Raw genomic sequence first — 19,254 nt, forward strand, 5'->3', positions numbered from 1 at the left:
ACATGCTCATGGACACAAGAGCAATGTTGCTGAGACATGTTGTGTTAAACAAATATTTTGCTTCGCCTCCCTCGCCTAGTGGAAACACTGGAGTCTGTCACTCACGTTTCTTACGTTGCTGTGAGGTTCTCATCGAGTGGGTTTTTTGTCCTCCTCCACAGTTAGAGAGATGGATGCCGGCGTCAGTCCTGCCATCTCCATCCATCACCTGGGCAATGTGGGCGCCACCAAGAGCGAACGGGCCGGCATCAGCAAACTGAAGAGCGACATGAAGATGGTAGGACCCAAGCACACTGGAATAAAGAGTGTAGTAGCTGATAAATATTTACAGGAGAGCTCTAGTTATAATACACATTTTCCACATTCTTATCGCTATATTACATCAAATATCTTTCTAGCACTGTTTAAAAAAACGAATAAAACTCTCTCTTTAAAAGAGGACTGAAGAAGAAAACAAACCGTTTATCACCCCACAGACCAACTGTCAGCGGACTGGTACTAATTCATTCTCCAGTGTGTCCTTCAGAGTGCTGTTGAGACAAAGTACAATAATGACGATGTGGGCGAAAGAGATTTATAGAGGAGAGGATCTTATTTTGAAAATATTTTGCTCTTTGGCAAACTGACTTTTGTCTCATTGCAGCTGGAACACAGGTTGTCTTTGACGGATCCGAGCAAGGTGATGATGATGATGATGAGGATGATGTTAGACGCAGATGTTGAGTTAAATCAGGTGGTGATTCACCCGGCTAATTGTGCAGAAGTGAAAGGGCGAGGAGATCTGTGGAAATCATTTTAAAGAACGATGAAGCTGATTGTTGGTAATTGAGAAAATTGAGATTTGTGCTCCTGATAAAATGATCAATAGAGGGAAATTAATTAATAGTTGATCTTCAGCTTTAAAATAAATTACTATAGCAGCTTGTCGACTGTGATTTATTAATGACGTGGTTTCTGTGTTGCAGGCAGAGCACAGGTTGTCCTTAACGGATCCATTTAAGGTGATGATCACATGAAGGATTATGAACTAACTTCTTAATTTCTCTTTCATTCTGCAAAGACATCAGTTATTAATCAATTTAGTTAAGTAATGAAGCTGAAATCCAAAATATTCTGTTAATTCACCTTCCATGTAAACATCACCAATCAGATTGATCAGAATATCGAAGCCGTCCTAATTTCTGCCAGTTACGACTGAAATGTGTTCCAGAGCTTCCTACTGCATCTCACTGTCTTCATCAGCTGATGGAGGACGCTCCGTTATAGATGTTCAAACCCGGTGTTGGGCTGTAGTCAACAAAACAATTGCATGTTCAAGGTTTACTCGCTCGTATTTTCCTGAGCTTTCAACTTTAGTTGAGCTTACTTTGTCAGCTACTGTTTCCAAGGGTCAGAGGAGGAACTGTGAAGCTCAACTTTGAAGCCGACGTGGATGAGAAGCCCCAAGAATAATGGGAAGTTTGAACAGTTCCTCGATAAATGAGCACGCTCCATCTGCTGATTAAGCAAGTGGACCCTTGAGTCGAGATTGTTTTAACGGTGTAACCCAGGTTGTCTTTGACAGATCCACTAGCAGAGGTGATGATGATGATGATGACACGCCTGGCTCTGGAGTTGAAAATGAGTTTCAGCTATGATGAGATGGATCTTATTAATGTGTCATTGGCTTTGCTGTGGAAAAAGCAATATGAACTTGCACCTGGTTGTCAACGAGTAGTGCAATTTAGCGTTTGAACAGCGTTTCCTGTGTTGCAGATGGACCGCAGGTTGTCTTTGAGTGACTCAGTTAAGGTGATAGTGATAAAATAAATGAGAATCTTTATGAAGTGAGGGAGAGTTAGACGCTGAGATTTGACTGCGGCTGGCTTCATCAAACAGAGTAATGGTTAGGTTGTAACTGTATTCTAATGCCGATTCAGAGGCTTTACAGGTTGTCTTTGACAGAGCCGGTCAGAGTGATAAGGTGAAAAGGTTTTGACCTGTTGACTTTGATATTATCCCTGAATTAACTGATCCATATCTGTTTCATACGCAGAGACAGCTTAAAAAGCTTGTAGGCCTAGGAAATCTGTGATTTTTGCCATTTCAGTGGTGTTAAATCACCTATTCAGCGCTCACTCATGATGAGAAACGGAGGTACTGGACTCGGATTTGGGTGTAAACTGGTTTGAAGGAAGTTAAAGTCCTTAATCAGGGTGGATTTTTTTTTTCCATTTCAGCTCGACCAGTCACTGACGTCCTTTCACAAGGTGACAATAATAACAACACTTACACTTGGTTTTCCGGGTGTTGATTCATCTGAAGAAATTAACATTAACTAAAAGTTATGGAGCAGCTCATAAGAGCCATTAACACTCTGCTACCTTGTGGCTGCTTATTTTCAGTCTAGCAGGGACGCAACTTTAATATCTGTAATATCTGTGTTGATAATTAGTTTTTCAGAGTAGAGCTGCAACTAATGATTGCCTTTATTATCAGTCTAGTCACTCATTCTATTATATGTATTATTAGTTCAGTGGAAAAAGAAGAGCAGCATATATTTACAGTTACAGAAAGTTTTACATTAATTAACTGTCAATTGATTAATTGTTAAATCGGCTCATTGTTTCAGCTGCTATTTTTACGGGGCATTAAAGTATACTTAAAATAAAATAGACGCAGGCCAGTTAAGTTGCTATTACAAAGTTTGGTGTAAGTTTGGTCTGTGTGTGCTGAGTTTGGAGCCACCCGGGCTTTGAATTAATGTACAGTGAACTAATCAGTTGTTTTCTGTCGTGAAAATTATATTCCTGTTGAGGACACAATTTTGAATTTCTACAATTTCTAACCTTTTTCTTGTTTCCTGTCCTGATTTTGATTCATGCACGGTCAGAATCCACTGGCTTTGCGGTTGTTTGTAATCATTGTTTAGATCTGTCACACTTATTTCTATTACCTATTGCACGGTTTTGTGGTTTTCATTTTGTGCATCTTCTTTTGTTTGTTTTCTCTCCCCTCCTCTCTGCTCTTTTTCTGCCTCTCAGGGCATGCGATCTCAGTCCATGGACGTAGAAAACTTTGAATCTGGGGTAAAGATTTGTCTATTAGCCAGATATTTCTGACTTTTTTTTTGTAGTTGCCAGGTTTATACGCTTCATTTGCTTTGCGCCTGAGCTCATAGGAAGAGGGCGCTGTTTCACCAGAACAAACGCAGCTTTAAATCATCGTGTCTCGTTCTGACCGTTCAGAAATACCGGCTGCAGTCCATGGAATCTCTGGACATTCCGGAGTGCATTCCGGTTGCCAAAGATACCAGACATGGCCAATGGCTGCGCAGGAGGCGTCTGGACGGGGCGCTGAACCGAGTCCCGGTCGGTTTCTACCAGAAAGTCTGGAAGATCCTGCAGAAGGTCAGTCTTCACACAGACTCTGAACTCTGAACTAAGTTATTAAAGGTTCAGTGTGTAAGTTTTAGTGGTATCTGGTGGCGAGGGTTGCGAATTGCAACAATTGCAACCAACTGCTCAAGTCACGACTCACCTCCCACTTTCCAAGCGTGGAGGAGAAGCTGTTGTGCTCTATTTGTCCAAATTTCATTTCTCTTCTTACTTCTAGCAAACCAGACAAGTACCACTACGTCTTCTTATTTGTACATATTCAATGTAGTAACGAAACGCGTACTGTAGAAACATGGCGGCGCAACATTTAGATAGAAGTGGCTCATTCTAATGTAATAAAAACATAATGGTTTGTTATGTAAGGTCTTTAACTAACTTAGTTGTGTATAATATCTTGCATGTCTTTCAATAGATCCTCATAAATATTACACACTGAACCTTTAATTAAAATACGTGGTTAATTGTACATCTGATGCCATCCCAGCGGTGCTGGGAAAATCGACCGGCACACCGTCAATCTAGGGATACGTTGGATCCTCCAAACTGAGGATAGAAAGGCTGCCTTTGAAGGAGCCTTCAAAATGGGACAGCCCATTCAAAGGATGCTGCCTCTGAATTGAGACACAGCCAGTGTATGTGCACTAATGTCCTAGTTTGAGTCTTATCCTGTTTTTGATCATAGTCAGGATATGGCGTTTAGGAAAACCTGGTCATTCATATCCTCGAATATGTAATCATAACAGTATCCACTTTTCTGATCATGTACCTGCAGTTGGATCTTGATTTCTCACCATCTCAGCCATTATATTCTCTACGTACAGAGAATGAAACCTGGATAAGGTGTTTACATGCCACAGTATCCCGGTTCGAGTGTACTCCAGGTAGCGTATCCAGGTCAGAGGTGGAAAGTAACAACTTACAATTACTATTAGGCCAAGCTCCCCTGTAGTTTGCACCCTGCTTGTAACATGAGTTGGTAAAGAAGTACTAGTACTACCATACTATGAAAAAGAAGTTTTCATAGTATGGTAAGAGGCTTTGCTCAAATTAGCCAAAAAGACATCGGTGCGTGGCAGTGCTAATGTTGGTTGGCACTAGCAACCTGCTGGTAACTAGTTAATTAAAATGGTTAGACCTATTTTAATTTTAAAAAATGAATTATGCTAACGCTTATGAAGTCACATTAAAATTACCACCTGTGAGAATGTAGCCTAAATAGGGATATGACTTCATATACAGTCCAGTGTTTCCCATTTTCCCAGCCCAGTGCCACCGTCAGAATCTGTTCCGCCACCGTTACATAATGAAGCAGAAATATTCTCAAAACTTCTCATAATAACATAAAAGGTCTCTAACATTGCCCCATTGCTTTGGCAAAGTATCAGTCAAATGAACTAAAATCTGGCTTTGTTCCCTTATCAAATCCCAAAAGACTGCGATTTAACTAAATGTGTGTGCACACTGAAAGCAAATCCAGCGTTTTGGGCGGCTTGATTTTTACAAAGCCAATGCAAAGGCGTGAATTCCTGTCAATTCACTGTGGGCGTTGCAAAAGAGGTGTTTGTCGCGACATTCGCTGGTTCGCACCAGTTAAAATTTTTCAACTTGGGCGAGAAATTCGCTTGACACGATGTTGCGAAAGCCTATCAGCGGTGAGATTGTCCAAACATCACCGGCGGCTTCGGAGAACTGTTTGGAGAGGACCAGGCGAGCGGTGTAATGACAGTCCACAGGCCGACGGAGAGCTGCTAAAGAACGGGGAAGTGGACGGGGAGCATCGCTGCAGCTTTCGGACAAATAAACACCCGTAGTAGTCTGGATTCTGCTCTGACAACTACGCCGTTTACCCGTGGGAGGAGCTCAGAGTTAACTGTTTTTATTAAATTAGCTTTTTACTTTAGTTTTTGGGATTACAACTTCATTTATCTTCACTCGCGCTTCTCAGCAGCTAACGTCCGCGTCCGGTTATATATATATATATATATATATATATATATATATAACCGGACAAAGCTGGACATTACTTGAAGAAAAGAAAGCGAGGTAGTTCAACTACCTGGTGAGTTCAGAAAATGTGTGTCTGTAACTTTATTCCAGTTATCGTTGTACTTTACTGTGAACAGGTTAGCATAGCATAGCCCTGATCAATCGAACTCCATTCAGAAAACAAACATTTTGACAAGTTGTTGTCCTGCTGACTTGCTGACAGATCTGACAAAGCATGAATTCATATGTCTAACAATTCGGCATCACATTGTAGTTATTTCGGCATCAGTTTTATCCGTTTATTGCAATTAAATCACAGCCAAGGGTTTACTTTGTGTTCATAAAGCTGTAGTATTTGCGGGTTGTGTTTATTCGCTTATCATGTTGTGTCAAAATTCACAACCTGGGTTTTCCATATGGCCATCTAATCATCCCCCAGCGTAACTGGCTCTATATTTTCCTCTTCATCTGTACCTCAAGCCGATGTGTGGTGAGCGTTTTTGTGCAAATGGCTTCTGTGCATCACCCAGGTGGGGGCTACACATTGGTAGTGGTTGAGCCCCCCCACTCTAGAGCGCTTTGAGTATCTAAGATAACATGACAATCCATTATCATTATTATTATAATGAAACAGAACCAGGATACTAGTGTGCATGTAAACACCCTCACAGCCTGATGGAGGAGACCTTTGGAGAGCGTTTTTTAGTTCATCAGTTCAGATAATCTGCTTTTTCACATTTGTTTTTGCAATTTTTAATTGTTTCTTATTTTATATAGCATGTACAAAGGTCTGGAATAAAAGTCATAAAAGAAATGGGCACAAATTAAGATTTTAGAATTTCTAAAAAAACAAAATAAATTTACGCTAAATTATTTCTAGAGCTTTAAAATTATACACATTTTGTTATACATTGTCTTCTAGTGCCATGGTTTGTCCATAGATGGATTTGTCCTTCCTTCTTCAACCACCAGAGAGGTAAGACATCCACTTGATTATTGTCCACAAAAAAAAAATTGACTTAATTCTTATGTTAGTGTCTTAAATTTTTGCTGATTTGTTGTTGTATCCTTTCCCACTTTTATTCACTTTTTTTTATGTCACCATACATGAGGTTTGGGGTTAGATAGCATTTTATGAAATCTAAATCCGTTTAGCCTTCAACTTTTTTTTTAGTAATAAAAGTTATTATTTTGAAACCTCGAGTATGTCATGTTGGCCATCGCCATCTTGGTTTTTTTGGAACTACACTTGACCATATTTGGACTTACCGGAAAAATGAACAGCTGACTCCTAATAAGATTTTTCATGGCACTGATCAAATGTACACAGTGCAGTGGATATGAGTTGCCTTTATTTAACAGCTCTAGCCTGATTGACAGGTCGCCATGATAACGACTTGTCAATCACAAGATAGCCACGCCCTAAAGCACGTGCTGCTTTATCGTTTAGTTTCCTCTAAATAGGATGATAATTTACCAAATGAGCATCATGCTGCGTTGAAGAAGAGTTGAAACTAGCGACTGAGACCATAAACTGATTAGGAAAGTGTTTACTGAGGTAATGAATCAAGTGAGAATTAGAGTCACTTCTTTTTGCAACCAGTGGAGTCGCCCCCTGCTGGCCATTAGAAAGAATGCAGGTGGAAGACACTTCTTCTTGGGCTTCACTTTTCAGACCAGGAAGTTCCCACTTGAACGAAAGATGTCCCACATTATATTTTAGACAAATCCATAGTCCTCCTATTCCATCTTTTCTCCCGCTTCCTTCTCTTTATCCTATGCATTCCCTCTCCAGATGACACCGGGAGAGATTAAATTCTCCCTCCACGTGGAGACTGTTTTGAACCGCATCCCTCAGCCTGAGTACCGACAGCTGCTGGTGGAGGCCATCCTGGTGCTCACTATGCTCGCGGACGTGGAGATCCCGAGCATCGGCTCAATCATCCACGTGGAGAAAATCGTCCACGTTGCCAACGACATGTTCTACAAGGATCAGGTGAGCAGGACATCAAAAGACACTAAAATCCAGTGTGAAAATCTTTGTGGTCAATTGATGCAGGATTTACTTCTTTCCTTCTCCTCCAGAGGGACCTGGGAGCAGAGGAGCACATCCTGGAGAGAGACCCGTCCACCGGAGTGTGCCGGCTGCTGTACGACAGCGCCCCCAGTGGCCGCTTCGGGAGCATGACCTACCTCACCAAGGCAGTGGCGGTGTACGTGCAGGACTTCCTGCCCAGTGGGGCCTGTGCGGTGCAGTGAGAGGACGCCCCAAGAAACCAGAGCAGGGGTGAATCCACTCAGATGATGAATATGAATATGAAAAGAAGTTAAAGCTAAAGTTTGCAACATTTTTTACATAAAAATTACAATAAATTAACAGCACATGAATATGAGTTGTTGTATGTTGTCACTGTGTGTGTTAGTGCAGAGTTTAACAGGATCAGAAACGTGTATTTATGGGGCATCAACACAAAGTCCTCAGTGTTTCGGTGACCCAGTCTTCATGGCAACCTCTTCTTCACCTGTTCTTCCACTGTACTGTACTGCCAGATAGTCCGACAACACTCAAAACTGTTGCAGCAGCTCTTGTGCCTCCACATCAACTTGTCTTTGTGCGGCTAAACGGAAACAAATCTGGCTGTATTTTTCATGAAAAGACCAAAAACCAAAGTTTCTCAATATTGTCTGACTTCTATTCCCTCTCTATTTGCCTGTTTGTGCCTAGTAAAGACGTACATACATATACTTTAATTTTTTAAGAAAACACTCTAAACTGCTCTAAAACTCTGTAGTTTTCAACACTTACTTAAACAGGAGTAAAAAGCATATTTGTGGGGGACATTTGGTGGATTTACTGCAGCAGGACAGTGACTCAAAATAAACTACAGTGTCCAGGCTTTAAATGGTTTTTGAATAACAGTGCACACACAGGTATAAGACATCAGGCTTTGGATACAAGACTTTGTTTTTGGTCTTTTTACATGGTTTGTTGACGATAAGAAAAATATAGAAAAATCACCAGACTTGCATAAAGTGACAAGGATTAATTTTCGATCCTCTGCTCATGCAGGTCTAATGTAAGAACTAAGAGTTGATTTTGATCAATGGAAATGAACGTGATTTGACCCTCATAAAGCATTTCAGTTTCTTCACAGCTAAGTAAACATGAACTTTCAGCCAGAATACACAGTTTAAATACAAATCTTATCATTCTGTGTTCATCTAGAACTCCAGAGACTCTGTTGACTTTGCAGCTTTAACATAAAGTTTTACAAAATCTAAACTAAATAATTCTTCTAACTGGTACTAATTTATTACGACACATATGTTTTGCATTGCAGCTCGCCTGCTAAAACTCATGCTGTATGATGTTTAAACAATGACAAACATTAGATAATCTATAACCTATTTATTTTATTGCTCTTAAATGATAATTTAAAGGAAGCTTCAACAGATATCAGATGTGTCTGAAAGAGGACACGGGGCTGTTCTTGGAGATTTCTTCAATGCCTTAACAGCTGTTCTTTTATTTAACTATGCAAAAACAGAAGATTGTGTCATAATTAAAACCGTTTTGTTCATTTTTTAACACGTGAAGAACTGTTATTGTGATGATTTGTTGAAATAAAAGCTTTTTCTGCATGCACTTGTTTTGAATGCAGTGCTTTCTAAGTCAGCTTGATCCGTGAAATTCAGATTTCTGTCCTCTTAAAAAGGGAAATGCCTTAATTTAATGAACTAAACTGTCATTTTGTTTTGAGTTCTTTTGGTGTAATTGCAGTAAAACTTTCGACCGTTTACTCAAATCTGTTATTTTACATTTGTATGTACACATTTAACTGTTTTAAGGATTCAGTGTCTAGCACATAGAAGATGTTACAGAGAATAAATTGAATGTAATACAATAATGTTTATGTTTTAACTTTTGCTATTGGTGTGAAACGTGTGATGCCTCTTGGTTAATTGTACAATAACCGACTGATACTTGAGTTTATTTTGTGATATTAGAAGATGTGTGAGCGGCACACTCTGTGTGAACTCCAAAATAACATGGCAGAATGGGAGTGAGTCACTTCTCCGCATAATACCGTCCGCTGAACAGCTAGTGGATGTTTTTCTCGCTTGTGAAACTAATTCTGTAATAAAACTGAGATGAAATACGTTATTTCTGAGAATTTTTTTGCTTTAAGGTTGCTTTACATCTGCTGGGGATAATGTGTCCTAATCTGGGTCTCTTCAGTAGTTGCTTGACAAAACTCCCAATTTAAGGCCCACTATATATTTGCTCAATTTTCCACAATTTCCATGAAAATGGATCTGTTGACATGCAAGCTGAGTAGCTGTTATGATCTCTGCCCTTTCAGGACTTCTCCACCTTGCTGGCTTAAAGACGATGTTTGAAAGCTACCAGACATAGCTGATAAGTGGACCTTGAGTTGTCAAACTTGTTTCCAAGGTCTCCAATAATTTATATATATATATAATATGATTTATTATTTGACGTTTGTTGGATGAGTAGGCAACTTTGCTCATTTGACTTCAAAATAAATTTAAGAAGTCCTGTCTTTATTTGTACATCAAAACTTTGACACTACTTGTTCTTAGAACCTTTTAAAATTAGTTGTTTGTTTTTGTTTGCAGATAAATAATGTAGGTAAATACATCCAGCAGGTGGCACAACAAACTCATTACAAAAGGTGCGTTCGAGATGACGGCGCCTGACTTTCGCCGACTTGATGGTCTAACGTGAGCTGCAGGTGACTGCACGCTTGTGTGTGAAGCCATAGCAGCCCTCAACAAGGTGTCTTGATGAGGACATCAGGAGCCTTGCTCTCACCTCTCCTATCTGTTGTTGTTTACATTTACATTTTTTCATTTAGTTGAGGCTTTTATCCAAAGCGACATACAATTGCTATATATGTCAGAGGTCGCACGCCTCTGGAGCATCAAGGGGTGAAGTGTCTTGCTCAGGGACACATTGGTGTCCCACAGTGGATTCAAACCCGGGTCTCTCACACCAAAGACATGTGTCTTATCCACTGCACTGTTGTTGTATGTTGTTTACAGTGTACATTTGCTGGGAAATGATAGGTGAGGAGGGAAATGTTGTTTGTTAATTGGTGGTGTACAGTGCTGTGGAAAAGAATCCCCCCCACCCCCACAAGTCTAACATCTTGGATCAGGAGAAGTCTGTGGCTGAAACTCCTCTTATTTATTGTCTGGACATAAGTGTCAAGTTGAAACATAGTTTCTCTGGAATTGACTCTGGAGTTCATGTCCTTTTCAACTCGAATCTCCAAAACAAAGTTGAAAACAGAGGGGGAATGTTACTCAAGGCCTGGAACGGCTAAAACTGAATATTAACAGGGTCTATAGTTGCCTTTTTACACATTGTCTTGTCAACTTGATCGGTTTCCTGTCTGACTCTGACTTACATGTTTGAATGGAGTAGAGTGGCTTGATGGGTGAGTCTCAGGTTCTGCATGCTAACCTTTGTTAACTAGCACTTACCTGAAAGTACAGCTGAAGTCAATGGGAAGGTAATTAGTTTTGCAAGTATTCGGTGATAGACCAAACAAATGATGATGGTGCTAGTGGAAAAGTCTGGGGATACACGAAAGTTATTATAATTTATTCCAGTATTGGATTGATTGTTCAATAGTTGTCAAGAGCTAGCATGGCTAAAAATTAAGAAATTATGAAGTAGGATGTAAAATCAGTATCAAAGGAAAAAAATGAAGTCAGAAAAAGGGAATATACTGTATCATGTTAAACTATGAAAAGTTAAACACAGACAAAAATACATGACCTGGGTTATAGACATCTGAAAAAGTAAACAGACAGGAATAAACACAGACTGTGTGCAGGCCTGAAAATATTGATTTCTGACGTTGAGCATATACTGTATATACAAACTTGTCACCATCAAATTCTCCTGCTGTATTAAAATAATAGTCCTGATCAGTGTTTCGTCTGCCTAATCAAACAAAGTTAAACTAAAGCAAATAGTCTTTAGTTGTTGGAGCAAAAAAATGTTTAAATGTAAAACATATGACCCAGTTTGCAGCAGTCAGCAGTTCATAAATCTTCCAATGCCCGTTCAAAAGATTTCTCAAGATGCATGTGATGCATTGGCCTTGTGGTGAACAGCTTTTATGTAGCCTACACATCTTTTTTATTTTGTCTTATTTCATTTATTCGCTCAGTTTCAGGCAGCTTGCACAATAAAATATGTGATCAATAAGTGAAACCAAATGTGTTCGAAGGGGGTCATTCCTGTGTTCTGCAGATTTATATGGCACATAATGGGAACATGTTAAAGGGGCCTCTGGTACTAAAACACTTGATGCTTGATTATAACTGGATTACACCAATCATTTATATTTTTTGTTAGCCGTGCTAGCGCTTTAGCTTTAGCCATTTTCCAGACTAGATATTGCAACAAAAATTTCCATTAAGTTTACAGAAACATTTAGAGGTTTGACCTGAAATGGAGACAGCAGATTTTGACCTTTTGCAGTTTTTGACTTGCCTCGGTTTACTCTGCGCCAAGAATAAGCTAGCTTGTTCTTAAACGATTAAAGACAATATGTATGTGATAGTACTAGTTAAAATACTCACATTTCATAGTTACTTTCAGTGTGTAAGTTTCCACTGTAGCTTGTGGTAAACAAACTTTATGTGAATAGGCCTACTAATTGCTCACCGCTAACAGATGCAGAAGCTAATGCTGAGCACTTGTTAACAATAAGCCCTTTTCATACATGGAGTTCATAACATCGGCAGGCTTTAATCTCTTTATGTGATTTCTTGATTTCTGTCTGGACACTTAAAACATACTTCCACACAACAGTCACTGCAGGAAAAGTGGGATTGTTGGGAGTTAATGGCACTTTAAATTCCTCTGGAAGTTCAGGTTAATGGCTGCTCATAGGAATTTTTGGCATATGCCGAAAACGGTCAGGAACTGACATGAGCTTTGTTTGTCCCCATGACCCCCTATCTCCTAGGCTTTCACATGCCAATGATAATGCTGTGAGCGGCTGTGGCTCAGGAGGTAGAGCAGTTTGGCCCTTAATCGGAAGGTCGGTGGTTCAGGCTGTATGTCGAGGTGTCCTTTGGCAAGATACTGAACTCCAGTGTGTGAATGTTAGTTTCTGTTTGAGCACTTAGGCTCAGTCAATGAATGTGTGTGAATGGTGAATGCAGATGTAGTGTAAAAGTGCTTTGAGTGGTCGAAAAGACTAGAAAGGCGCTATACAAATATAAAAAAAAAAATTTAAAGGCTACAAATGCAGGTAAGACACCACTGGTCCAGAGTTGACATCAGGCAAAACAGGGCTATATACACTTTAGCCTACTAACATAGGCCTATACTAATGGCCATACATACTACTGGCCGTATACTAAACCCATTTACGTGGCCATACATTCCTGTCATCGGACTTACGCTTCTCTGTAAAACATCACCAGGAGCCTGACCTTCAGTGTTGGTTCGTTGATCGTTTAATAGAAGCTTTGTGCTTAAAGTAATCCCTATGTGTAATCCCTGTTTTTACAAAATGTACCTGAAGTCTGATTACGTCTTTATTTTCTGAACTGTAACGGAATACAGTTACTTTATTTTTGTATCCTGATTATGTAACGCCGTTACATGTAATCCGTTACTCCCCAACTGTGTTTGTCGATGCAAGTGACGACGAAATTTAAAGTAACCGTTATTTCTATTGTCCTCTTTTTTGTAATCTTTCAAGCTTTTTTTTTTTTTACTTCAAAACATGTGACTACAAATGAAAAATAATGCAGAGGAAACACTTAACCAAGATTAAGCACATTTACTTACTCTATACCGCTAGAAGATTTGCAAATCTTAACAAGACAGAACCACATTTCTTCCTTTGTGCAGACATTGTTTTTTTGTAGAATGGGATGTAATCACGGGTCCTCCTGTACAATCGTGTCTGAGCGCCTATGTTTCAGTAACCATACTGTCATACACAAACCACATACTGTGAGAAATTGTCGCCTAGGATACCTGTCCATTTCCTCAAGGATAATAAAGTCTTTGCTTGTGAAGGCGGAGAGGGAACAAGCAAAGAGAACATTTCCATTTATCCACATGAAGTGTTTGATGCACAGAAGTGCTGTGTTTCATCAGTAAGTCTTCTGTTTATCCAAAAACTGATTACTTCCATGTTCCTCTCCATCTTGCATGTTAGCATAGGTTTCACTCTGCTCCTCTGCAAAGCTTCCCGCCTCTTCAGTTACATACTACATCCTATGCAAATGTGAAGCACGCATTTAATACACATCCTGGAACAACTGTACTCAGCACATGAATACGTCCATTGAGAATGAAAAGACCATCATATATGCAGTTTCACACTGTTTCAGTTTGTGGAACGAATGTGGTCATTTAATCACTAATTTGACCTTTATATAAGTATTCTGTAGGAACTCCACTCAGGGGTTTTTGAAACTGTTTAGGGGAGAGCGAGGGGGTTTAAGACAGTTTTTACTTGAGGCGTCTTTAAAGTGACAGTAATTCCTCCAACTAAAACATGCACATATATGTCAGTATGTGGTGCATCCCTGTGAATTATCACTTTGGATCTAATATAAACTATTTTTAAAACATGGCTTTCCAAAGAAATGTGGTCTTCTTTCCCCATATGAACCCCTGAATAATGCACATGTATATATCTGCAACGTTGTTCTTTATTTATTTTATTTTATGTCAACTGTATGTTTGTCTGCGTGTAGCACCTTATCACCACAGCAAATTCCTTGCATGTGTAATACACTACTTGGCAATAAGGCTCCTTCTAATTCTGCTGAAGAACACTGTGTGCAAGGCAAGAGTGCCAGATGACTCCTGCCCTGACAACGTTTGATGGATAGTGACGTTGAGAAAGTAGCCAAGTTTGACATCAGGCCACTGGAGTGTAAACTTTTCATAATATGATGTGAAAGAACAGTAAACACATTTTTAAAACAGCACTGATACGACACCAGTTGATGTGTTATCCGGTCTAATTAAAGGCTTAACTTACTCAAAGTTACCGCAGCGCACATGCCTGGGTGGTTTATGCCTCATACTGTACACTGCAGGGCCATAAGTATGTGGACAGCCCAAAGTTTTACCCCTTAACAGCCTCGACTATTCTGGTTTCAGCTTTCAGATTTAGGAACCATGATGTCAGGATTTGCTCTCATTCAGCCACAAGAGCATAAGTGAGGTTGGCTACTCATGTTGGGCGACAAGGCCGGGCTTCTGATTTGTCCCAAAAGTGTTGGATGGGATTGAGGTCAGGGCTCTGTGAAGGTCAGTCAAGTTATTAACCATATTGCCAGACAAGAAAGACAAAAAAACAGAACACATTCAATGAAACCCTTTTTATTGTTTTATTTTCTGTTATAAAATCTAATGCAGACCTTTTTTTTTAATTGCCTCTTTCTGGGCATGGCAGCTATGGTATGGTTAAGTTAGTAAAGGATTCATTATCCTTCATTATCCCTTTTATTTTATTGTATTTTACTAATTTTATGTTTATCTTAAACGTGTATTTTAGTCTTTTCAATGTTTTCATGCTTTTATCTTGTATTGTTTTTGTAATATTGTCTCTTGGGTATTATTGTCTTTACACTTGTTAAAGCACTTTGTAACTTGTTTTTGAAAAGTGCTCTACAAATAAAGATTATTATTATTATTATTATTATTATTATTAATATTATTAGGTAACTAAAGCCCATAAGGAAAGGTTAGGGAAAGATAATGGTTATTGTTAAAGGATAATTTCGGTATTTTTAAACCTGGACCCCAAAAGTTATAAAATCCGTGCAGTTGATGGCTTTAACTGGCAGCTGCGCAACGTATTCCTTCGGGATAATTGGGCCTGTCCACAAAAAGTGCTTCTTTTTGACACCAACAGGCTCTGACTGTTAATATGAGGTGTCTGACAAACTGATGGAAAGGATCCCTACAAGTGTCTCCGGGTGACACCGTTTGTTTTTAACAGGAAACTGAAGTCTCGCTCACGGACAATTCTCATTAAATCTCATGAGAGGCAAGATGTTGCAGGAAATGCCGGTGGTGTGTTTGTGGACTTATTTTGATGGACACAATTGCCCCGCAGGAATACGTTACAGCCACGGCAGCCAGTTTGCGACTGCCAGCTGAAGCCATCTACTGGATGGATTACAAAACCTTTTGTACCTACTAGTCATTTCGACACCAAACATGTTTAAATAGGGCCAAGGTTTAAAATGAACTCCACTGAAAGTCCAACTCAAATTTCTGCTAGCTTTGGGCACAGGGTTATAGCCCCAAATGGTTGCCACAAAGTTGGAAGCACACTGCAATTCTGCAGTATGAAGATTTGGCCTCATTGAAAAAAAGTGGATCTAAGCACGAAAAAATAGACCAAAAGTACCTTTGGCCATATAGCTAAGTGATCATTTATATCAAAAATCCTTCAGGACACATTTTTTCTTCTTGTGGATTACATGATTTCCAGCCCTCTCTCAATCTCTTATGCATGCACACTTGGCTCACCTCCTGTCATTGTGAAAGACCGACCATCTGAACGCCAACAGCTGTTTGACTTTTGGACAGTGACAGCGCATAAAAAAAATGCAAAACTCGGGAGTGTTAAAGCGGATGAGTCAGAGGGCAGGATTCTGCAGTGTAAGCGCTACAGATGTATTAAATGAGTTGCAGGAGTTTACGATTAGTGCTGGTGTTTGCTGCAGCCAAAGCGAGACTACGTGTGAACATCTAGGAGAGATCTGCTGAGCATGTTTATACAAGTCTTGTTTCCAGGCAGCTTTTGTGCTAAAGTTCCCAACTCTTGCTTTTTCCAGAAAACAGTGCAGAGACAGTTCATGTGCTCTGAAGGGGAAAAACATGACCAACAGACCAACATTACAAGTTCAATTTCAAAAACAGCATTATTCTTTGAAATGGTTTAGTCATTTCTAAGATCACTTGCTCAAAATCCTTAGTCTATCGCTCAAAAGCAAATCTTTATGGCACTGAACATGTCATTTCCATCAGAATGACAAATCCTTGTGTCATTGTTTACGAACAAGATAGTCAAAATTTTAAGTCATGTTATCAATATAACAGTATACTCTGACGTAAACTATGGCTAAGGTTTTGATGACAATGATTGAAAATGCACAAGGCTGCACTTTTTCAATATGGCATATCAGTTTCAACAGTATAAAGTTATATATATCACAAGAGATTGGACAGGATTCGCAGTTAACGTTTTTACTGTTGGTACTACAATTTGTTGACACACCATGTCATTGTGATGCAGAAAAGACAAAGAAAAGACTGTTTTACAGCACTGCATAGCACAACTGAAGAAATGATAAAATTATAAATGTAAGCATGTGAAACACTCTTTAGGCTGATGTTCCTGTCTTTCAGGTCAGAGATTGTCATCCACAGCACAACGGATACCTTCATCAATTACCGTAAGAATTTTGGTTGTGTTTGGAAAAGGAAAGCAAGTCACTTCCTGTTAGATTTTTGTGTCTTAGGTAGAGAATTGTGTCTAGTGTTTTGAAAAAAGTGCACTGAAAACTGAGTGAAAGGCTGAGAAATAGCTTATGGTTTTGGAGATTTGAGATGAGGTTTTGTCTTTGAGTGAGAGGTTTCAAAAATCGTGTGACATGTAAAGATTTTGTGTGTGAGCAGTTGTGAAAAACTGTATATAGATATTGCACTATTCAATGCTCACTGTGTATGGTATTGTGAGTATCGGGTAAATGGTCTGAGGGCTGTGTTACTGCTGTAGTATGCTGTGATTTGTTGTTGTCTATTCTTATTTTGTTTATGCACCATTGGTCTGTACGAAACAACATTTCGTTCAGCTGCATACTTGAATGTGAAGAATGACTTTGATTTTGACATGTTCCGCCATTTTGCATGTAATGACTTACGCAATGAACTTATGCCTAGATGTTTTGGGGGGTAAGACTATTCAACAGAGACTGGTATAATACATTGTGTCCAGCATGACATAACCAATTGATAATGTAGGAAAAAGCAGACAATTGTATAATCATTTGCATCAATGTGTCAAACCATTTGCTATTTGTTCAAAACAATGAGAAATTGCTTTTATGATGTGCACAAGTGACGTGAAGTTGAACAAGTAGTTTTGAGAATTTCAATGTACTAAAGCGAGTGAGAAAAACTACTTTCGTCCCTCATCCAAAGGACTTCTTCGGTTCTGACTGACTGGCTGGGAAACTCAGCTATTTAACCTCAGTGGGGTCGTTTGCCAGGGTCATCGATACCGCTGGTTCGTTAGTGTTCCTGGTTGTTGGACAGTCGTTACAGTCGTTGAGACTACCCTTGGCCAAGACTGAACGACCATCGTTGGTATCTTCACCTGAGGCCAATAGGTTACGTTTGTTGAGTTTCCTGGGAAGTGATGAAAGGACAGCATTGTTAGTGGGGGATAAGTGGTGGCGTAGACCCCCTCCCCTGTTCAATGACGGCTTCTCAACCCTGGTGTAGATGGCTTCCTTGACACCTCTTTCAAACCATCCATCTTCTCTGTCTAAAATGTGCACCTGGTGGTCCTCAAACGAGTGTCCTCTGTCCTTCAGATGTAAGTAGACTGCAGAGTCTTGACCTGAGGAGTTGGCCCTTCTGTGTTGAGCCATGCGTTTGTGTAGTGGTTGTTTAGTCTCCCCAATATCCAGGTCTGTGCATTCCTCACTGCATTGGACCACATACACTAGATTGCTTTTCTTGTGTTTGGGTGTGCGGTCTTTGGGGTGTACCAGCATCTGTCTTAGTGTGTTCTTGGGTTTAAAAAACACAGGGATGTTATGTTTGTTGAAAATCCTCCTGAGTGTCTCTGATACTCCAGACTCGTATGGAATCACAATGTTGTTGCGTTTGACCTTCTTCTTTTCCTCCCCTGTAGTTTTGTTCTTCTTGGATCTTGTGGCTGTTTTCACAAAGGTCCATTTAGGGTATCCACAGGCTGTAAGTGCCCCCTTCAGGTGGTTCTGTTCCTTCTCTCTGGCTTGGGCGCTTGTTGGTATGTTTTCCGCTCTGTGGTGCAGTGTTCTCATGACCCCTAGCTTGTGCTCCAGTGGGTGGTGGGAATCGAAGAGTAGGTATTGGTCTGTGTGTGTGGGTTTTCTGTAAACACCAATTTGCAGGATCCTGTCAACTTCAATGTGTACAGCGCAGTCCAGGAAGGCCAAACTTTTGCTGTGGACATCTTCTCATGTGAACTTGATGTTGCTGTCCAGAGTTGTAGAGCCCTACACCTGCAAAGCTATGCTAAAGGGGTACCCAGGGTGTAAAAAGCAATGCCTAGGGGCCTTGACCAAGCATCCAAATGTGACGCCCTGGGATGAGAACAGGTTGCTCACTGGAGCAACAAATGTGTATGAATCTACAGCTGAAAATAGTCCCCAATAAATGCTCCCTGCTGCTTTAGGAGATAAAAAAATTATACATTTGTGACCTGTTCAAAGATTTACATACTGAGTAGAAACCAATGGTTCTATAGACGGGGTAGGGAAGTCAGAACGTATTGAGAGATTAACACACAGATTTTTTTAGAGCTGTTGTCAATAAGAAAAATATAGAAGAACGCCAGCCTTATCCAACATTGGCTATATCTTCTGCTGCCACACACACGGTTTTTCTTTCACATGATTTTTTTACTTTCGACTCTCACGGCAATAATTCTCCAATCTTTGCTCTCAGGTGGGAAGTAATTTGAACATTCATGCGGCAAGGATGAAGTAAAATGTAGGGCTCTTGCAGTGCTGATACTTACTAAACCAGATACTGTATGTGCTTTAACATAAATTATTCTACGTCACAATTTCAAAATTAGTCACAGATGCA

At 39.8% G+C, this 19,254-nt stretch overlaps 1 protein-coding gene across 6 annotated transcripts in view; it reads left to right on the forward strand.

The window, feature by feature from the left end:
- Positions 1-9,528, forward strand: part of phka1a (phosphorylase kinase, alpha 1a (muscle)) — a 34,092-nt gene extending 24,564 nt beyond the window's left edge. For 2 of the 6 annotated variants that reach the window (XM_038731840.1, XM_038731843.1), the window contains exons 26-34: positions 162-277; positions 644-679; positions 966-1,001; positions 2,220-2,249; positions 3,024-3,068; positions 3,228-3,389; positions 6,286-6,339; positions 7,159-7,359; positions 7,449-9,528. In XM_038731840.1, the coding sequence (XP_038587768.1) occupies positions 162-277; positions 644-679; positions 966-1,001; positions 2,220-2,249; positions 3,024-3,068; positions 3,228-3,389; positions 6,286-6,339; positions 7,159-7,359; positions 7,449-7,622 (854 nt within the window). In that variant the 3' untranslated portion in view covers positions 7,623-9,528. The remainder of the gene's footprint in view (positions 1-161; positions 278-643; positions 680-965; positions 1,002-2,219; positions 2,250-3,023; positions 3,069-3,227; positions 3,390-6,285; positions 6,340-7,158; positions 7,360-7,448) is intronic. The other 4 variants (XM_038731841.1, XM_038731842.1, XM_038731844.1 and 1 more) reach the window with 4 other exon arrangements.
- Positions 9,529-19,254: the final 9,726 nt, after the last annotated feature.

The sequence above is a fragment of the Micropterus salmoides genome, unplaced genomic scaffold (assembly GCF_014851395.1).
Source record: "Micropterus salmoides isolate LMB-PRFRI ecotype aquatic unplaced genomic scaffold, ASM1485139v1 Ms_hic_scaffold_2, whole genome shotgun sequence".
Taxonomy (NCBI): domain Eukaryota; kingdom Metazoa; phylum Chordata; class Actinopteri; order Centrarchiformes; family Centrarchidae; genus Micropterus; species Micropterus salmoides.